The sequence below is a fragment of the Canis lupus genome, chromosome 5, assembly GCF_003254725.2.
Source record: "Canis lupus dingo isolate Sandy chromosome 5, ASM325472v2, whole genome shotgun sequence".
Lineage (NCBI taxonomy): Eukaryota > Metazoa > Chordata > Mammalia > Carnivora > Canidae > Canis > Canis lupus.
Window position 1 is genome coordinate 62015957 of NC_064247.1, and position 17466 is coordinate 62033422.

At 45.2% G+C, this 17466-nt stretch overlaps 1 protein-coding gene across 13 annotated transcripts in view; it reads right to left on the bottom strand.

Annotated features, from left to right (window-relative positions):
* Window positions 1–17466, bottom strand: part of RERE (arginine-glutamic acid dipeptide repeats) — a 408927-nt gene that overhangs the window by 11983 nt on the left and 379478 nt on the right. For all 13 annotated transcript variants that reach the window (XM_025427256.3, XM_049110570.1, XM_049110569.1 and 10 more), the window contains one exon: window positions 293–455. In XM_025427256.3, the coding sequence (XP_025283041.3) occupies window positions 293–455 (163 nt within the window). The remainder of the gene's footprint in view (window positions 1–292; window positions 456–17466) is intronic.

The following is a 17466-nucleotide window of genomic DNA, read 5'->3' on the forward strand; positions in this document are numbered from 1 at the left end:
TGGACTTCCTCTGAAGTTACTGATAATACCCCAGGGCAGGGCCAAGACTTACATTTTCATGAAAGTTAAAATGATGCTGAGTTTATTTTAAAAATTTAAATGCATGAATAATTAGCATGTAAAACTCTCCTACCAAATCCCCCAAGTCAAGCTACCTTTGGGTGCAGGCTTTGCACAGATGGATTAACACACACAACATCCCCAACCTGCACAGTGATAAGGATGCCTGTGAGGGCAGGCTCAGAGCTTGGACAATGAGTGTTTGGCTACATGGGAGAAGTCCCTCACTTACGGAATTCACTGGAGGGGGGTCTGGAGGGCGTGCTGACGGGTGTGGATGCAGTGCGAGTCTTGATCCTCCTGAACACGGCCTGCCTGCGGTGCCTACGATGGGCCCTGGAGCTGGCTGCTTCGGGGGTTTTCTTCCAGTAGTAATAGAAGGTGATCAGCTCCCCCTGCAGGAGAGAAGGGCTGATGGTGATGGAAACGCTCAGAGGGGCTTGCTTCTCCTTGTCCCCACAGCACGCCAGCTCTCTTCTGCCAGGAGCAGAAGCTGGTTCCTAACAGCAGTGCTAGAGATGAGCACAAAGGGCAGTCATGAGAGGAACAGGGCTTGCTCGAGACATACCCGTGAGCCGCCCACTAACTGGATGAAGGGGCTTGCCTCCTCAGTCCAGCAGAGTAGAATTTCTAGGTATCAAGAACATTCGTTCATTCCACAAGTATCTGCTGAGCACCCACCATGTGCTACCATGGAAGTACACCAATGAACAATCAAAAAGAAGGAAAATCTGTGTGTGTGCACAGATGTTTTCTTCACAGCATTCACTGAAATCATACAGGTGTGATTATCCAGACTACTTCAGAAAGAAGTAAATGAAACAACTTAGACGGTGGGGAACTGGGGTTAGGAAAAACAGAGACCCCCAAACCCAGGAAAACTGCTCCACAGCCTCTACCCCAATCTCTGAGTGCCCACATTGGGACAAGTTGGTACAGCATCATGAAGGTGAAGACTGGGGCTTGACAGATGAAGATCCTGGGGGACAAACACAGAGGTTCTGATGCAAAGGGGAAGTTCCACAGTTACAAGGCCAACCTTCACAGGAGAAGGAGCTATTCTTTTCATGGCCCAGCAGAAAGGAAAGCAAGAAATCCTCAAAAAACAAAAACAAAAACAAAACAAAAACAAAAACAAAAGCAAAAACAAAAAACAAAAAACAAAAAAAAACCAGCAAGGGGGGTTATGAGCCCCAGGGAAACTGTTAAAAAGGGGCAATTCTGGGGTGCCTAGGTGGCTCAGTCAGTTGAGCATCTGACTCTTGATTCTGGCTCAGGGTTGTGGGATCCAGCTCTGTGATGGGCTCTGAGCTCAGCAGGGAGTCTGCTTGAGAGTCTCTCCCTATGCATCATTCCTACGTGCACACGTGTGCTCACACACACACACACACTCTCTCTCTCTCAAACAACAACAAAAAAAACCCTTAAAAATAAGAAAGAGGCACTTTTGCTACCCTCCTACTCTGGCCCTGGAGCTCAGTAGGCACAGCATACATGCCAACAGGTGAATGACATGTTCAGCTAATCCTGGTTGACCCAAGACAAATTTCTTAAGAAACATCCCAAGATAAAGTTTCTTTACCTGGAATTAAAAAAAAAAAGGGAGGGGGGAGAGTGCAGAGAAAGCACCTACTTCACATTGATCTTCTCGAACTGAATCAACCTTGTGGACAATCAATTAACATGGCTGAGTACAGTCCTGGGAAGCCACCCTGTGGGCAACTCACACCCCAAGGTGGGAGCCACTTGGCCAGAGCATCACACAGCCTCATGAATGGAGGAGCCAAGAGAGAAACAAAGATTTTGTTCTTCAGTGACCTCAGATCTGGCCAGTGCTGGGAAGCTCAAGTGGCCAGAGGGGTTCCACCAAAACACACGTCAGAAAGCAGTGCCCCCAGAACAAGGAGAAGTGAGTTTGGAGAGAAGTGGACAGATGTTCAGTGGGGAAGTAGCTTCTGCAAAGCAGATGTACTTGTGTGTTGAGTGCTCACTATTCAGAGTTGGATTCTATGCCTGTACGTTTTCTAAGAAGGGGGACCACAGCTGTCGTCAGATCCTTAAAGGTACCTATGATTCAAGAGGAGCTTCTGACCAGCTTCCATGAGCCTATAGCATGTATCTCTTGGAACTGTGACTATGTTTTAGTCTTTCCAAGTGCCACTTAACAAAATGCTAGTGACTGCCAATATTTAACAGATGAAGCATGACTCCAGGCCAAGGAGGCCAGAAGCCAGGCACCAAGAACGAGTACATGCAAGTCTGCAAGTTCACCCCACCCTTTTCAGTTCCATGAGACAGTAACTGAATGGTAAGGGAAAATGTAGGAAATGCCCTTAGATTTTGAGCTGTTTGTCTATCACATGTTATTCTACAGATGTAGGCTACAATTGACCTATAGCCTGCACTTGTGGTGACTGAGCCCCTAGGTCATGATCCAAAAACCTCCTGGCTCCAGCCTCTTTACTTCCTATTTTCCTGACTTGGAAAGTTACTTTTCTGTACTGATCTTTTGGTGTTGGCTGGCTAGAGGGAACAAACTCATAAATCCACTAGGGGATTAAGAGACCTGTGCTGATATAAAACTGATCTGACTCTGGTTTTCCTATGAGAAAATATGGAACAGAAGCCAAGGCAAGTTCACTGTCACCCTTCAATACTTTGTCAGAGTGACATGCTCTATCAGTTCAAAAGGACAACCAGTGCAGCAAATCATGGCCCAATCCCAAAGCTAGAAGGAAAAATGTGAAGCCCCAAAGCGGTACCCTTCCACTGCCTCCTCTAGCTAAAGTCATTTTAGGGGCCAGCAGATGAAGAGGTCTGGGATGTAAGAGGAAACACGAAGCTACAGGAGACAGAAGGAATAAAAAATGGGAGAGAAAATGAGATGGGAAGGTGCTACCAGTGTCTCTGTTCAAACCTCCACCTGATCGGATGGCTGTTAGAAAGCAGCCATCCCATGGGATGCCTAGGTGGTTCAGTGATTGGGCGTCTGCCTTTGGCTCAGGGCGTGATCCCGGTCCCGGGGACCAAGTCCAACATTGGGTTCCCTATGGGGAGCCTGCTTCTCCCTCAGCCTGTGTCTCTGCTTCTCTCTCTGTGTCTCTCATGAATAAATAAATAAAATCAAAAGAAAAGAAAAAGAAAAAGAAAAAGAAAAGAAAAAAGAAAGAGAGAGGCCACCCTGACATCTCTATGCTGCGTTGGTCTGTGGCACAGTATTGACTTATGCAGTTACAAGGGACTGGGGATGAGGGGCACTGACACCCTCCACCACTTGCAGTTAAAGATCCAGGTACAACTTCTGACTCCCCTAAAACTTAATCGTCTACTGTCAACCAGAAACCTTATCAATGACATAAATAGTTGATTAATACACATTGTGCATGTTATATGTATTACTTATGGTACTCTTACAATAAACTAAAGAAAATGTTACTAATAAAATCATAAAGAGGAAAAATATATATATATACAGTCCTGGACTACCCTGGGGAAAAAAAAATCTGCTATATTGTAAGTGAACCTGAGCTGTTTTAACCTGTGTTAAGGTCAAATGTATTTCTATTTCCCAAATATGAATGCTTGAGTTTCAAATGGTTTTAAAAGATGGCATAACTCATAGATTAAAACAGGAGAAGCCAGAGTTCAATGAGGCTATGGTACTGGCCCAGTATCAGACACCAGACAGAAAAAGGCTCAGTTAAAAAAAGCCCAGGTTCCCAACCTTAACTTCCACTCCTGAACTGCGTATTCCTCAAGAATGTGAGAAAATCAGGACATGACATAGAAACTTAATATTGAAATAAACAGCGACTTTTTGTCAACACTTAAGAAATGATAGCTTTTAGGGTAGCCTGGGTGGCTCAGTTGGTTAAATATCTGCCTTTTGCTCAGGTCATGCTCCCGGGGTCCTGGGATCGAGTCCAATGTTGGGCTCCCTTCTAAGTGGGGAGTCTGTTTCTCCCTCTCCCTCTGAACCTGCCCGCCTCCCCGCAACTCCTGTGTGTATGTGCTCTCTCAAATAAACAAATAAAATCCTTAAAAAAAAAAAAAAAAGGAGACAAAGAAATAGTAGCTTTTAAACAAGGAAAAGGAGTCCAGAACAGATTCTATTGTCTGAGTACCAAGAATCAAACAACCAAGCCAGAAGGAGTCTCCACTAGAAGTCTATAAATTAGTTCAGAAAATCAAAATATAAATTTCAGATTTCAGGAAGATAGGGTAGGGACTAGAACTCTCGTACACTGCCAGTGGGAATATAAAATGGTTCAACTAACTTTGTAAAACTTTGGCAGTTCTTACAAAGCTAAACAAACATTTACTGTATGACCGAACAATTGATCCCACTCCTAGGTGTTTACTCAAAAGAAATAAGAACATATGCTCCTGCAAAGACTTTTACAGATGCTCAAAGAAACTTTACTCTTCATAGCCAAAAGCTGGAAACAATCCAAACTCCCTTCAACAGGAGAATGAATAAGTATTACTGCGCACCCATTTACTAGATACTACGTGGCAATAAAAAGGCACAAGCTACTGATCGACTTGACAACATGGATGAATCTCAAAACATCACATTGAATGTGAGTAGCCAGATAAAAAGAGTACAGACGGTATGATTCTATTCTAGAAAAGGCAAGTCTATAATCACAAAAAGTAAATGAGTGATTGTCTAGTCTGGAAGACAAGGAAGTAGAGAACTACCTATGAAAGAACATGAGGAAACCTTTGGGGTGAAGGGAATATCTTATGAATCGACTGTGGTGTTGTTTGCATGGAGGTACAGTTGTCAAACTTATGGAGCTGTGCCCTAGCTGCACTTACAGAGGGTGTACCTTTACGGTATAAATGGTACACATGCCAATTACACATCAATGAGGTTGAACCTGACTTAAAAAAAAAAAAAAATCCAGGCCAGGTTTTATTAGCTGCCTCTCAACCACTGTCTATGGAGGGATTAAACACTGGAATGGTGCGAATCTAGGAGGATTAGAAACAGCATACTGGTGACTGCATGGGTGGCTAGGTCTTGAGCGCAAACAAAAGAACATGTCGGGAAAAGCTTTGGTTCTACAAATAGGCAATGAGGCAGCCAGCGGCCTCACCAGGAATAAAGTCAATTGAACTTTAATCAAACATGCATAGTGTGTGCTGCAGAGACCCGCTGCACATAAATTCAGGGAACAAAAGCTGTTGCAGAAATCAATAGCTTGCTGAAACATTAACACAGGCAATCATTGATCAAAAGGCAGCTCCACAAAGGCAGCCTTGCAAATTAGCTCCTGCTTCTGCTTGCAAGCACACACAGAGGCATCGCTGTGGACATGAATGGTCGGAGCCGATCGTTTTGTTCCCGGTGCTCTCACCCACCTCACAACAAGGCCTCCCAGTCAGCGTACCTCACATCTCTGTGCTGTAATTGCACACAGCACGAGCAAGTGACTAAACTGGGTTACTGCCTGGGCAAAAAAGGAAAGGAGAGGGGGTGAAGTCCTCTCCAATCGATAGCACTATGGGCTGCAGTGCTTGCTGAGAGAGGTGCTTAAAGCCAGTAGTCTATATTTAGCAGATTTTCTCTCTCCCCCAATTATTTGCCTTTTCTTTGGTGTAAGGGGTTGGGGGTGCACTGGATTTTCCCAACGGGTCATATGCAGAAAGCCACTAGCAATAAGGGATCTGCTCCTGGATTTGAGCACCAGCTTTCCTCCCTGAGGCAGGATCTCTGCACAGCAGGTCTTCTCTGCAGGCAAACGACTCAGGGGTACAGAACCAGGCCCCATTAGGTTTCTCTGATTTTCAAACAAAATGAAAACACGAGTTGGCGAGTGCCTGGCACAGAAGCAGGAGAGAGTTATATGGTGTTCAGGGCTGTGCTCTATCTGGGTGGGTGGGGGCTGAGAGGAGAGACTGAGAGAGAGAGTCAGGTTAACAAAAGGGTCCAGGCACCAGCAGACAGCTCAATCACAGCTACTCCTTTAATACAGAAGCTTCCTGGACTTGCCACTCAGAATTAACAGAAGGACTGGCTCCTCCTCCACTGTCACCATTGTACTTCTGTGCCTCCTCAGGTTAGACTATGAGTCCATCAAGCTCATTCAACGCAAAACGTCAGGGTAACCTCCATCCATGCCCACTGCCCCAGACCATCTGAACTGAAGCAACTAGGGGAGGGGATGCTTGGGACTGTTACTACTACTGGTAGCTTTCAGGTATAAACTCATTTCAGGTAAGTTCTGCTGGTATGTCTGGGCCCAGTTCTGCTTCACCTTGGGAGAACAACAGACTGGCGACATGTTCCAGGGCCCAGGGTAAGCATCCCACTCTGTGTGTGTGTGTGTGTGTGTGTGTGTGTGTGTGTGTGTGTGTGTAAGAGCCGAAGCAGGGTCGGGGCCTAGAGGTGGGAGTTCACAGCCCAGCCCAGGAGACAACCTGACTAGGTCTCCTTCCTGTCTTACTAGAAGGTTAATTTACCTGCAGCCACTTGGAGAGCTAAAACAATCCCCACAAACATGAGTGCTATTTAATTTCCTCCAGCAAATTCCTCCTCCAGCACTTCCTCCTGCAGTGCTAAAGGAGGGGAAGCTGTAACCTGTCCTGCCTGATTAAAAAGTATTTACACACACACACACACACACACACACACACACACACACAATTATATAATATTTTTAAAGAAAAATAAGCTACATGTCTTCTAAGGGCCCCTGGGAAGGAAGGCACTGATGAGACAAGAAGGCACTGTATACACTGTAGGTCTCAACGGCTCACTTGGTGGGCATGGCTATCTCACTGTCCTGCTCTCCTGCCCTGAGCACAGTAGCAAGTCCCCCACTCCCTGGGTTCTCTGATACCTCAGCCCGGCAAGAAGCAGCTCTCTGGGAGGCCACTGTGGAGGCAGGAAAAGGTAGGCAATTATTTTTGTCCCAAGGTGGAAACATAAGGGTACACCTAGGACTGAGTTCCAATTTCTGTGATTATAACATACCGTTACTGCCACAACTATGCAAAGAAGTCGTGACATCCCAGGGTGAGGGTGGTGATGCGGGGGTGGTACGTGGCAGAAAAGGAGGTCCAGAGACCCCAGATGTAGACCACAGGGCACCTGCAAGCTGCCATCTACTATTAGGCCAAGGAAGGCCTCAGTCTTCTGGAAATAACCCTCTTTTCACACACTCCTTTCATTCAATTCAGTGTACAGAGTTGTGCTCCATTATCTTCCATTCTCACAGTGGTTCTGTGCCGCAGAAAAAAAGGGGGAACAACTGCTAGCCTTACAGTTATGTCAAGGAAGGCCATGAGAAACCAGTCCTTGGTCCCTGCATAGAGGGGCAGGGAGGACCTAGGAAACAGTTCCAGAAGGTTTCCAGTAGAAGCCACCCACAAATACTTCCTCCACTGGGGAGGGGGAACTGCTACTCACTACTTCTTCTGCACCAAAGCTTCAACAGGCATCCTCTGGAGCCAAGCACCACTTACTGTAAAAGGGGCAGCAGGGAAGGTTGGAGGGGGTGGAGGGGAGGCCTGGAAGCTGCACATGGATAATGGCATTAGAAACAGAGCTGCTCTCTGAAACTACCTTGCAGGCCCCTCAAGCCCACCTGCCACTGTCAGCTGATGTGATGGGACAGGACCCTCCATGTAGCAGAGCTGATATATGCACACCTTTGCACACAGCTGACATACAGCACTGCAGGGGTTAGGAAGTAAGCATTTAGGAGAAATTACTCTAATTCTTTAAGCCCCATTATTAACTGTTCTGATGCTAAATATTTTACCCTGAACAAGAAGAGAGAGTATACTATCTTCCACCCAATGCCTTTTTCTGCATGCCCAGGTACAATTGGTTAGAATCAGTGGGAATCCCTGGGTGGCACAGTGGTTTGGCGCCTGCCTTTGGCCCAGGGTGCGATCCTGGAGACCCAGGATCGAATCCCACATCGGACTCCTGGTGCATGGAGCCTGCTTCTCCCTCTGCCTGTGTCTCTGCCTCTCTCTCTCTGTGACTATCATAAAAAAAAAAAAAAAAAAAAAAAAAAGAATCAGGGTGTTGTTTCTCCACAAAAGCTCTGTCTGAAGGATGCCCTTCAGTTACCATCCGGCCCCTTCTTTGGGGGCCCAGGTACAGAGGAGTGAGTGCCACTTGTTGAAGGGAATGAAGAAATCTAAAGCTCCTCTCCTCCCTGCTTTACCTTTCCTCCCTCCCTTCCTTCCTCTCTTTTCTTTTTTTAAAGGTGTGTTTTTCCAGAGAGAAGTTCCAGCAAGCAATGAATAGTTACAAAACAGGTCCCAAACCCAGGAGGGGTAGGAAGGAGAAGGAAACATGGCACAAAGCTGCTCCTTAGACTTCATTCCCCAACCCAGGGCCCCAACAGTGGTCAAGGCCCTAGGGGAATGTGGCTCTGGCTCTGGGAGCGGGTCCGGGAAAGCCTGCATGGGCCACATCCCCTGGGAAGCACTCTAACCAAAGGGCTGTGACCTTGCAGCTGAGTTTGGCCCCTCTGGCATCCATGACCACCTCTGCCCGGGAATTATAGCTGCATTTCTTGGCAAAAACTACCAACTCAAGGGTAGTGAGGCAAGTCAGTAAAATTTCCTGGCACAGACTCCTATGCAAGTCATTCTTTCCTTTCACTCCCTGAGGATTCAAGGGCTGGAGCTGACAACTGTTGCAAACATCTGAGGTGAGAAGCTGGGCACTGGGCTGAACCATCAGCTATGTTTAGGAGCAGCCACCTTTACAGATCTTTTTCCAGCAGGCAACTGGTTGTCTTCCAGCATCGACTCTGGTAATTAAAGTAGTGCTCTCCTGGGCTCCTTCTTTTGTTAACCAACCGAATCCCCTAATCCCTAAAGGAGCCCTGACACTGTCAGACTGCTCTGCTGCTAATTGTTAAATACCAACTCTGTGGTCTCAGAGTGCATCTGACAGAATGATGATCTGCTTGAAGCCACATGGCCGAATCATACCTTCTGCATGTGAGAGGCTACAAGGGCACCTATCTAACATGTCTGACAGTGAGGAGGCAGCCTGTTTCTGGGCAACGCAACCTCTCCTTCCCACCTCCAGGTCCTCTTCTGCAGAAAGGAGAAAGGGAAGGGAAAGGGAGGAAGATGATGATTCTGGAAATGCATAAAGGTCTCCTGGGTTTAATAGGTTGTAAAGAAAAGGCCACACTATGACACTCCTAGAGAGGTCCCAGAACCTGGCACTCCCCCAACATCTTTTTAAAACATCCTAGTTGAGGGGACACCTGGGTGGTTTTGGCTCAGGTCATGATCTCCAGGTCATAATATTGAGCCCCACATTGGGCTCTGCACTTGGTGAGTCTCTCTCCCTCTCTGCACCCCCATACCTGCTCACATTCTCTCTCAAATAAATGAATAAATCTTTTTTTTTTAAATCCTAGTTGAGCAGGTTAAAGAAATTTTTTTTTTTAAATAATGATTACTGCTATTCGTACACTGTGGAAAAACTAAAACAGGGTTTTTTTTTGTTTGTTTTTGTTTTTTTGCCAAAATTGTAATGAGATTTCCTAAACTATATGTTGTTTTAGTTGTTGACCTCAGCCACTTATGGATTCTACCTCTGATCCCACACCACCACTCAAACATCCAGACTTGAGGTCGTAGGCTGCCCTGTCCTTTCCCACAAAGACATGCTCAGCCTTCCCAAAGCCCAGCTCTGACCTTGTCACTCCCCTCTCCAAATCAATAAGGCTCCTCAAGGCCAACAGAACAAAGACCCAGTTAATTTGCTGCCTCTCCCAGGCCTCTCCCTCTGTCTGCACAAGACCCTTCTACTTCATTCCCTAACTGTCACAGCCCTTGGCTTATGCCAAACACGATGGCCAGTTTGTTGCCCCTCAGTGCTTCCCTTCTGCTTGCGGGCTGCAGCCCCGCGGCCCCACAAACCCCTCACCACTGTCTCCTCACTGGATCTATGTCCTTAGACCTTAGACCTGTGGCTCAGGTCATCACAGATGCTGCCAACTTCTCCTAGAAGCCTTACTTACCCTTCAACCCAACCTCCAAGGTCATCAAGGTGTCTGCATACCTATACTTTTCTACACTTGCCTCTTTCCTGGTATACTCAGGCTCTCTTTTGGACCATAACCATGAATGAACCTGTCCAATGCCCCAAGCCTGTGTCTACTTCTTTTGCAAGTACCCTAAAGGTTTAGGACAATGTCGTAAATATGAGTATTCAGTAAACATTTGATGGAATGAGTATTTCCTGAGCATTAAAATTCACCTAAAATTAATTCTAAAAAATTAACTTCTGAGAAATAGATAACCAGATTACTGATTTTTTATTTTTTAAAGTACGGTCATCAAGAATAACTGCTTCCTGGGGGCACCTGAGTGGCTCAGTCTGTTAAGCCTCTGCCTTCGGCTCAGGTTGTGATCTTGGGGTCTTGAGATGGAGTCCCACTTTGGGCTCCTGGCTACTCAAGTGGTAGTGTGCTTCTCTCTCTTTGCCCCTCCCCTTGGCTTGTATGCTCTTGCTCTCTCTCACAAATAAATAAATGAAATCTTTAAAAAAAATAACTGCTTTCTGATCTCACCAGTATTTCATAAATGACATTTTATCTCTAAAAAAGGAGAAAAAATACACAATATCTAGGTAAGAAGGGTTCCTTAATTTGACATCAAATGTTATGAAAAATGATTACACTGTTCTTATTTTTGTTTCATTTTCCAGGGGCCAGTGGAGACGTAATCCATGGTGGGCTAACAAGAGAGGGAGGGGGGCTGAGGAATCCAATGCCGCCACTTCCTCGTTGAGCAGACTTATGAACCAACCATCACCTTTCACTGGGTTGTGAAAGCTACAATGATGAGAGCTAAGCACTATAAACAATTGTCTTCCATACCTTAATACATTTAATCTTCATAGCTACCCTAGTAAATAAATATCTTCATTATCCTTGGCTTTACAAATGAGAAATCAAGGAACAGGAAGATGAAGTCATGTATTCAAGCTCACACAACTTCAAGCAGTAGCCCCAGGGGTTTGGTACCAGATCCTATGCTCTTAACCATTCTGCTATGAATTGAGGGGAAATATGTGCATTTTTTTTAAGCCAGAGGCTCAAATTTGGGTTATCTTTCATTCACAAAGTATCTTAAACCTCTTCCATGGACCTTGAATAGTTTAGACAGAAGAGCAAAAAAGGGCACTGTGCATCCCTGTAACAATGGGTGGCCAGTCCTCTCCCCTTAGGGTGGAGCCAGCCCCCCCATGCCACACCCAAATATGGCCGAAGCAAGGGTACCAGGTTCAGAAACACACTTGGGAGGCACAAGTGCACAATCAGAATTACACACAAGCCTAGACAAATGTGTTCTGCTTCCTGCACCAAGAACAAACTCCAAAGACTACATCGGACAGACCCTGGGAGCTCACAGCCATGAGCACCCCCTCACAACCTGCTTGCCATGCCTCAAGCCATCCAATGGCTTATGCTATGGGGGAATCACCCTGGGCCACTTTTGGCTCCAGGCTACATATGTTGAAGAGATGTGCCACGCAAGACTCTTGACCTGAGAAGGTTGAGGGTCTGATCCGGTGGAGGCCCTCAGGAAATGAAGAAATGACTTCTGAACATGCTACAAAGCATTTTTCCAAATTACCTTCAGCAGGAAGCATCTCTTTAAAACGGTGGCTTCTCGGGATCCCTGGGTGGCGCAGCGGTTTGGCGCCTGCCTTTGGCCCAGGGCGCGATCCTGGAGACCCAGGATCGAATCCCATGTCAGGCTCCCGGTGCATGGAGCCTGCTTCTCCCTCTGCCTGTGTCTCTGCCTCTCTCTCTCTCTCTCTGTGTGACTATCATAAATAAATAAAAATTAAAAAAAAATAAATAAATAAAACGGTGGCTTCTCAAAGTGTGCTCAAAACTATGAGGATGACTCGAGGGCCACAGGGTGGATCTCCTGTACCTCCTCTTATTGCCACCTCTTCCAGCAACTCCACTAAAAAACCTATCAATCGAGCAACACATAGAAGATTCTTCATTTAACCAAAAATAACAACAATAAAAAATAAATGACAGATATGGAAATGACGTGTTTGAAGACAGAGGTCACAGCCATCACAAATCCTTCTAGAGCTCAGCCTGGAACAAAGGGCCCTGCCCTCACATGGGGGCGGCACTAGCCTATGGCATAGAAGCCTGGGCAGTCCTGAAGCAGCTGCAAGCCTGGTCTTCGCTTAATGTGGGACCCACTCAGGGGCCTTAGTCTCTGATTTTACTGAGCTGCTGAAGACGACATTTGAAGTACAATTATGCCAACACTGGGAATCTTGTGTTCTCTGTAGGGCCCCCAAACAACTAAGAATTCACTTGCTGAAATCAGTTTTCTTTCCTATAAGCTGAATACTTCGTTATTTCCTGAATTCATTTTATTGGAGTTCAGCAACAGGGCAAGTGGGATTTCACCGCCTTCGGTTCTATTACCACATCACCCTTCTTAATGTTTTCTTGTTCCTGTAACAAAACCACAATTCTACCAGCAAAGGGGGAGAAGAGAAGAGAGGAAAACAGAAAACCATAAAACTGTTAAAAGTGCTATTCTCCATCTCGTAAACATTTTTCTATTTATCAGCCTTTCATTATATGTGCAATATTATTATCCCTGCACAGTATCAAAGTGACATCGTCAGGGTCACCCTATAAAATATACATTGGCAATGTAACATTTAATGACGGGAACAGGACAAAAGATGAAGGATGAGAGAGGGTGGCATGCTGCAGGATGTTTTAAAGGGATCATCAGTTATATCTGTGCATTTCCCGAGGTGATAATTGAATGACAGCGGCTGGAGGGAAATCCATTTTTGAGCTCAGAATGGACAGTTAGGAGAAAAATGTTTTTGTATTGGGAGCATGTAATGACTGCCAGGAAATGAGAACAGCTACTCCAGCAACATTGCTTCTTCTATTTTATGGTTTTTATGGACGCACAGCAAATTATCAAGTACAATCCATTTCTGCAAGTTGAATTTAAAATAAAAGGCTTCCTCATTATAAAGAAAGGAGGGAAAGGATATTTAATTTTGTCATTGAATCACATCTGTTTAATAAAAAGAGCAGAAGCAAAGATCACCCTTCAAAGCACACAGACACAATTACAATTCCACACCCTTCTTAAATGCAGACCTGAAACATGTCCTCTCTTTTGCCCAAATTTTGGATTTAACCTAAGGCAAAGATTTTAGAAAAATCCAGACAGGCTTGCAAACCCAATCTGTGCTCATGTCTTCCACATATGGCTAGTAGTTATTTCGTAGTGGCTTTTAGTAGGAAAGACCTCCAGGAAGGAGGGTGAGGGGGCAACAGCTGCCTTCACAGAAGCCGTTAAGGGCTGAGTTGTGTGTCTCTCCCCTCCCCTCAAATCACAGGCTCAAGTCCTAATGCCCCCAGCACCTCAGAATGTGACAAGGCGAAAAATTCAATGAGGTCATGAGGGTAGTCCTAATCCCATCTGACTGGTGTCCTTACAAGAAGAGGAAATTTAGAACACATGGGCACATAGAGGAGATGGTATGAAGACACAGAGAAGAAACCAACCCTGCTGACACCTCCATCCTCAGCTTTTAGCTCCCAGAACTGTGAAAGAATAAATTTCTATTCTTTAAACCCCACAGCTTGGGGTCCACTGGTAGTACAGCCCTAGTAGACAAATACACAAGCCTAAGGACAGGGCTTCACAGACAGATTGTAGGAAGGAGGTGCAGAGGTGGTAATGCCCACCAAAAACTCCTCCAGGCTTTGACAAGAGACTACAAAGCTGGTTGCCAGCAGCGGACAGGGTATGGTGCTCCCTGCGTGCTCCATGTGTCCTTAAAAGGTCACACTTGAACATCAGCCAACTCTAACAAAAAGTTGCACAAAGGGAGGGACACTGACAGATGAGCTCTGTATTCTTAGTACTCAAACCTGAGATCCCAGAAACAACTCTAAAAAGTCAACAAACTTTTCATTAATTCAACAGCTTTAAAAAGCTTGAGTTTCCAGTTGCAGGAAGCCTCAGAAACTGGCCTTTATCCAGTTCTGCTTCACTTTCCAAAAGAAGTCAAAACCCTTTGCAGTGAAGGAAAATATAAGGGTAGAGATTCCTCTGTGAGGCGATGCTTCAGACTTGGGCCTGCGCCCAAAGAGCCCTACTGTGCTGACAGAGGAGCCCACGTCAGGGCACAGAGCAGGATTCCCAAAGAGATATCCTTCAGGGGCCTGCTCCTACAAAAGCTGCTCTGCCATCTGCCAGGGCCTTGGTAGCCTCCACCTCCTACTGCATTTACCTTTGGAAAAGGAACTGGGGGCTTTCCCATGTGTACTACCTTCTGGCTTGGTGCAGGCTCTTGGAACATCGCTCCTCTGGTTGCTGCTAGCTCACGCCACCAACACTACTACACATCTACTGCACTCCTCCTAGCCACCTGTTAGGGCACCTAGTCTATATGCCATCTCATATATACTATCTTTGCTGACCCCAGAGAGCAAGTTTCTTATGAGCCTCTCTCCGTGAATACCATGTCTCTCTTGCTTAGCTGTGACCCTTTCATGGCTCCTAGGTCACTGAATGGGAAAATAGTAATTTACATCTACTCCTCGATCCCCTACTTCTCCTTTTCCCAATTGGACTCTAAACTGCATGTGAACAGGGATGCACTCACCCTACAGTCTGTATCCCCAGCAATAATTAGCATAGTGGTTGGCATGAAAGAGGTGCTCAATAAACGCTCAGTGATTTGTAATGAGCTATATCACAGACATATACATATCAGTATTACACTTTAACGAGGAACATGCAAAACAAAAAAGTCACCAGTGTTCATAAAAACTATATATTCTCAATTTTAGAAATAAGAAATTTGGTGATCTTTCATTGAAGGTTTTCAAACTTGGGATAAACATGAGCAAGATGGGAAACTAGTTATGAGGACTTAAACTCAGGATTATTAAGTTACAGGACTTTGTGTATTACAGGACTTTGTGTATTAAAGTAAAACAAAACACAACCCCAAGAGAGTTCTTCAACCCATTTGTTAGGATAACTCAAAAATGAAAATGATTTTCCTGTCCCAAGGGATATTCAAGTGTGAAATGAGAACAAGCGTCCCATGGGTGGTGCTGCTTTATGTGCAAACCGATGCATACTCAGAATCCCTCATGTGAGGAGCCACATAAGCTTTGGCCTGACACTGGCCCAGGGGCTCAGCCTTAACTTGAATTAACAAAGGTATCAGCTGATACCTATACCCTGGCCCAAATGAACATTCTGATGGATACTAAAATGGTAACTTCCATTTTTTAAAGGCTGGCTGTTTCCTTGTTTCATGATGTGAGAATGTTTTGGGCCTATCTTAAGTGCACTGAGGAAGATGGTTATAATTAAATCTTCCTCTCAGAGCTAGTGAAAACAGGCCCCAAATTCTGTCTCAGCAGAAAATGAGTACCACACTCCTTTAGGGTGCTCAGGCACACACAGGCTTCCTACAGGCATATACGAAGAGGCCCTGGGATTACACTTTCAAATTAGAAGTCCTGATACAGTCTTAAGAAAACAAAACGGGGCAGCCCAGGTGGCTCAGTGGTTTAGTGCCACCTTCAGCCCAGGGCCTGATCCTGGAGACCGGGGTCGAGTCCCACATCGGGCTCCCTGCATGGAGCCTGCTTCTCCTTCTGCCTGTGAATCTGTCTCTGTCTCTGTCTCTTTCTGTGACTCTCATGAATAAATAAATATTAAAAAAAAAAAAGAAAGAAAACAAAACTAAAATGGAACAGCCTGCTGGGCTATGGTCTAAAGCACCAGTGGTGGCAAATCATGGCCCATGAAAGTGCCTATGCTTACACCAGCTTGGCTGTAATGATCCTAGGTCCACCTCTATGCCCACAACTATCCCAATGTCAGTAGAACAGGGTGACACACAAAGCTCCCTCCATGTGGATTTAAAAAAAAAAAAATCACTTTCCATTTTAGGCCTTGGCTTTAAAGGCCTTTTGGTTAATTTTGGTCCAATGGTACATGTGTGTATGTGCACGTGGCGGAGGGTGGGAGAGAACAGGCTCTTGAGGAAGAAAAGAGGAGGGGAAACAACAGTTATTGGCTGTCTAGCCTTTCTCATCTGGAATTCCTCACTTGAACAACAGAAACTCACAATGAGAAAGGCAGCCACTGGTTATGCCACTTGGACAGTTTACCTAACCCCTCTTGGCCTCTGCTTCTTCATCTTAAAAACAGAGAAAAATAATAGCATCCACTCACAGAATTGTGATATTAAGAAGAGCTGATACACCCAGTACAGTGGCTGGCATACTGTAAAAAAAAAATCATAAATGTTGACGTTTATGATTACTTGATCTATGACACTGGAACAAACCAAAAGCCCACAGTGGTGGTGGCTGGCTGCAATGCTGCCTCTTTTGCCCGACTGGAAAATAACTGCATCCCAAGCCACAAAAAAAATCTCCCAAGCAGGAGAAAGCAAACAAACTCAATATTCCTAGAAATAGCAAATGCATTAAATATTTTAAAACTCTGGTTCAAAATGCAGAATTAAGCCGAACTGGGCGAAAAGAATACAATTATATTTAAAAAGAAGAAGGATCTGAACAGTTCAAATGCTTACACTGGCCTCAGGGATGAACTGGCTGTATCTCTGGGTTGGCTACATCCATCCCTGGGAGTGACAAACACGCAGTTAAGCCTTGGCAATGCCATAAGCAGGGTGGCCAAAGGAGACCTACACATCCCAGGTCAGCTACAAACATCTGCTACAAATAACTGTTTCTCATCTGTATCTATTAACCTATGTTCAGCATAAACCAAAACACCTATAATGAGCCAGAATCTACTTCTGGAGTCTGATAGGACAACACATAAGGCTTTTCCCACCTGCATCCCTATTTCTGTACTGAATTCTTTCCAGTCTTCCACCTACTAGCTATGTGTCTATAGGAAAGTCAACTAACCTCTCTAAGACTCTATTTTCTCCTTGTGTGAATGTTTATAGGGTTGTGGGTAGGATGAAAGTGCTTAACAACAGGGGCCTGGCAATTATGCTTGATGAATGATAATATTATTTTTATTGTTTCCATTTGGGAAAAGGACTAGAAACTCAAAACTAACTTCAACTTCAACCATTTTATTTTTTATTTTTTAAAAATTTATTTATTTGAGAGAGGGAAGGAGCAAGCGAGTGAGCGAGTGCACATAAGCAGAGCAGTAAGTGCACATAAGCAGAGCATGGGGAGGGAGAAGCAGACTCCCTGCTGAGCAGGGAGCTTGATGTGGGGCTCAATCTCAGGACCCTAGCTGGGATCATGACCCAAGCTGAAGGCAGACACTTAACTGACTAAGCCACTCAGGAGCTCCAAGAATCATTTTAATTAACTGAATTTA